Raw genomic sequence first — 3,422 nt, 5'->3', positions numbered from 1 at the left:
GCCCGTACGGCAAGGCGCCCCTGCGCGCTCTGCCTAAGGCTCGCCTTCGCGGCGACTTATATAGGCGCCCGATTAGCATATTGCGATCGTTCCGCCTCGGCCTCCTGTGATTGGACTCGGTATCTCCCATGGAATGTCCTTATCAGTCCGTCGCTGAGCCATTGGTTCCTGGGCCGGATGGGGGCGGGCCTTGCACTGTGAGTGGCATGGCTCTGTTTCCGCCGCCTTCTTTTTCCCTTGCGTAGAGGGGCGGGCAGGAGGGAGGAGGTCGAGTCGATTCGAATGTCTTCGGGTCGCCCGGCCTCCGGCCTCACATTGGCCATTGCTACGGCTGGGGCGGGCTGTGTCCTCTCTTCCTGCGTCGTGATTGGTGACCCGCTTGGCCCCCGCCCTCCGGCCCGGCGATCCTTATAGGCAGTGGCTCCAGGGGCGGGGCGCGCCGCCCACTGGCCGCCTCTCCACTGGTGGGGGTCCGGCTCGGCCCCGCCCCCGCCCCGCCCCCCCAAGGACGGGAGCGGGTCATTTCCTCCGCGGAGCAATGGCGGCACCCGGGGGACAGCGGGAGACCGGCGTCCGTGCCGCCGGGCCGGCGAGGGTGCAGTCGGGCCTCCCGCCGGGCCCTTGGGGCCCGCGGGAGCGGCGGCGCCCTGAGTGACCCCGGCCTGGTGGGTGGGTCGGTGCCCCGGGCGCGGAACGCGGGTGGTGTGCGCTGCGCTCGGAGACGGAGATTGAAGACTCTGCCTGTTTACCGTCTCAGAGCCGGGGTGACAGCCGCTTTGCGCGTGTCCGGCTCCACGGGAGAAGACCAGCCCCACCGACACCCCGGCGGGGCCCCGAGGGAGCCTCGTCACCCGGCATATAGTGGTCATAACTCATTCGGTTGGGATTTACTGTAAACGCCGAGATTTGCAGCGCAGTCTAGTCTAGAAATTAAGGCTCCATTCTTCTCAGTTGCAAGTCAAGCTTTGATTAACAGTATTCGCTTATTTTCAATGGGACATTAATTCATAAGGATGGGTTGTAATTCGTTTGCCAGTGATATTTGAGGTTATTTTCAATTTGAAATATTTTCCAGTTATTTTTTAAATGTTTTTTTTTTTTTTTTTAAATGCTGATGCACCCCCAAGGAAGAGGGCTTCCTAATAGAACTTTGGTGCCATCCCTATGTAGAATTAAAATACACTTCTAATCATCGGACAGATGAGATTAAACTTTGCTGCAGTCTCCATTAATCTTTTAAGATTACTTTCACAGGGTGCTGGTGTGTGGAGCCTTTTTAGAAAAAAGGGTTAGCAGCAGTTGGAGCTGATGGAGCTAAAGAGACCAGGATGCCTCCCTAGTTAGCACCAGGGTTCTTGTTTACAGATATTTGAACTTCAGTGGTTTTGTTGATGAGAGTGCTTTGCTTGGGGCACTGAAGAAACGTATGCTGTTGTGTAGGTAACAGAATTATTTCTTGGTGATTTTCTGATGGGATGTTTGTTTCTTTCCCACAGTAAGGCTTTATAGGGCTGTGAGCTTGGTTGTGATGTGAAAAAAGCTGTATGCTATTAACTTTCAAGTTAGTGATATGATGGAATTGGTGTCTTTCCAATGAAATGCTAACATTGTCTTCAGAAATTTGGGTTACTGATTAAACCAAGTGATACAGTTTTGTAGTGTAATCACTTAAAAATAAATGGCAGAAACTCATATTTTAACACCTATGAGATAGAACTTGGATAAGTTGAACAGAGCTGCTTATGTTCAGGATTACTTACTCCAAGAGCCCCTGAGACTCTGGCATTCCTCCTTTCTAGGAGAAGGCAGTCTGAAGAATATAGCCTGGAAAATAACCTGTGCTTAAGTCGTGTGGGCCTAAGTTCATATGTTTATACCCTGGTGTTAGGTGTGTGACTTATAGCTAATTGGAGATAACATCTGGAAGTGGTCATGTCACGTTTTATACACCCTCTACCCACATCCTCCCCAACTTCCTAGCTGGAGAGTTGAATTGCCTTATCTTAAGAGACTGCAAAGGGTTTTCAGGAGTAAAATCTGATACTGTTTAATGATTACTGTTTAGGGAAAATAAGTCTGGGAATTTCTGTGTATTTAAGTAGAGTTTTGGCAAGAATATTTACTTTCCTTGTTTCAGTCAGATTTATCTAACAGTTTTTATTTCTTGAGAAATTGCCTGGTTCCACTCGCCAAATCACATTGTAAAAGCAGGTGTACTGTTTTCTAACCTGTCCAAATAGGTTAACGTTTAGTAGGAGGGAGTTTTGTTTGTTTTAAAATCTGTTGTCTTTTATAGATACAAATGTTATTGCTCTAAGCAGTAAAGGGAAAAGTGAAATCTGTTACCTTTGTGTCCAAGCAGGGCTGCCCTTGTCTGGCTCCTTCTTACAGACCATTCTTGTTTTCAGTAACAGGGTGATAACAGAGATACTCCAGTGCATGCTGTGATGCAATGATGTGGCAAGTAAACTGAGGCTGTGGGCCGCTGAGTAGTATTTATATAATCTCTCTAATAGTAGCTTCTAGATGTTGGTGCGCTAAAATAAAGAGAATAACAGCCTTTAAAATATTCCCAAAATGCTTGGATAAAAACAATGGAAATATAGGACATAATCTTTAATTTTATAGAAAATAAAAGCTTGGGCCTCAATACCTCGCCTAAACTTGAACTCTCCCCCATGGCCGCTTGTCCAGGGAGTTTTGGTTACCCGTGCTCTGAGTGCACACAGAGTCCCTTGGGAAGCTTTGGGGTGCACTTTGATAAATGGGAACCGTGTTAACGTTAGTATTTAGTTCCAGAGACTTTTTTTCTTTTTGTAACAGGGGTAAGAAGCCTGTTAGAAAGACCTAGGTGTTACAAATTTTTCGTACTAGGAAGCCTTGCGTTGATCGTTTTGGTCCCTGACAGCCACGGTCTTATGGGTTGGAGACTGTGTTTGGCGGGGTCTCACGCTTGTTTTCCCCTTGGCAGAGATCCTGAAGGAACTGGACGAGTACTACGAGAGGTTCAAGCGGGAGGCGGACGGCGCCCAGAAGCGGAGAGCACTGCACTGCATCCAGCGGGCGCTGATCCGCAGCCAGGAGCTGGGCGACGAGAAGATCCAGCTTGTGAGTCAGATGGTGGAGCTGGTGGAGAACCGGGCCCGGCAGGTGGACAGCCACGTGGAGCTGCTGGAGGCCCACCAGGAGGCCGCTGACGCCACGGGCCACAGCAAAGCCGGCCAGGACAAGTCCAAAAACGAGGCGATCGCCCAGGCGGAGAAGCCCAACAACAAGAGGTCCCGGCGGCAGCGCAACAACGAGAACCGGGAGAACGCCGCGAATAATCACGACCACGATGACGTCACCTCGGGCACGCCCAAGGAGAAGAAGGCCAAGGCCTCCAAGAAGAAGAAGCGCTCCAAGGCCAAAGCGGAGAGGGA

The 3,422-nt window shown here is 50.2% G+C and overlaps 1 protein-coding gene across 1 annotated transcript in view; it reads left to right on the top strand.

Moving 5' to 3' along the window:
• ING1 (inhibitor of growth family, member 1) overlaps nt 1–3,422 on the top strand; it is a gene marked incomplete at its 3' end in the record, with an annotated part of 17,439 nt that overhangs the window by 1,569 nt on the left and 12,448 nt on the right. Inside the window, exon 2 of the mRNA XM_010831545.1 lies at nt 2,969–3,422. This exon is cut by the window's right edge and continues 1 nt beyond it. Within this exon, the coding sequence (XP_010829847.1) occupies nt 2,969–3,422 (454 nt within the window). The remainder of the gene's footprint in view (nt 1–2,968) is intronic.

Source organism: Bison bison, unplaced genomic scaffold, assembly GCF_000754665.1.
Source record: "Bison bison bison isolate TAMUID 2011002044 unplaced genomic scaffold, Bison_UMD1.0 scf7180017864527, whole genome shotgun sequence".
NCBI classification, from domain to species: domain Eukaryota; kingdom Metazoa; phylum Chordata; class Mammalia; order Artiodactyla; family Bovidae; genus Bison; species Bison bison.
This window is presented reverse-complemented; position numbering and strand designations above follow the sequence as displayed.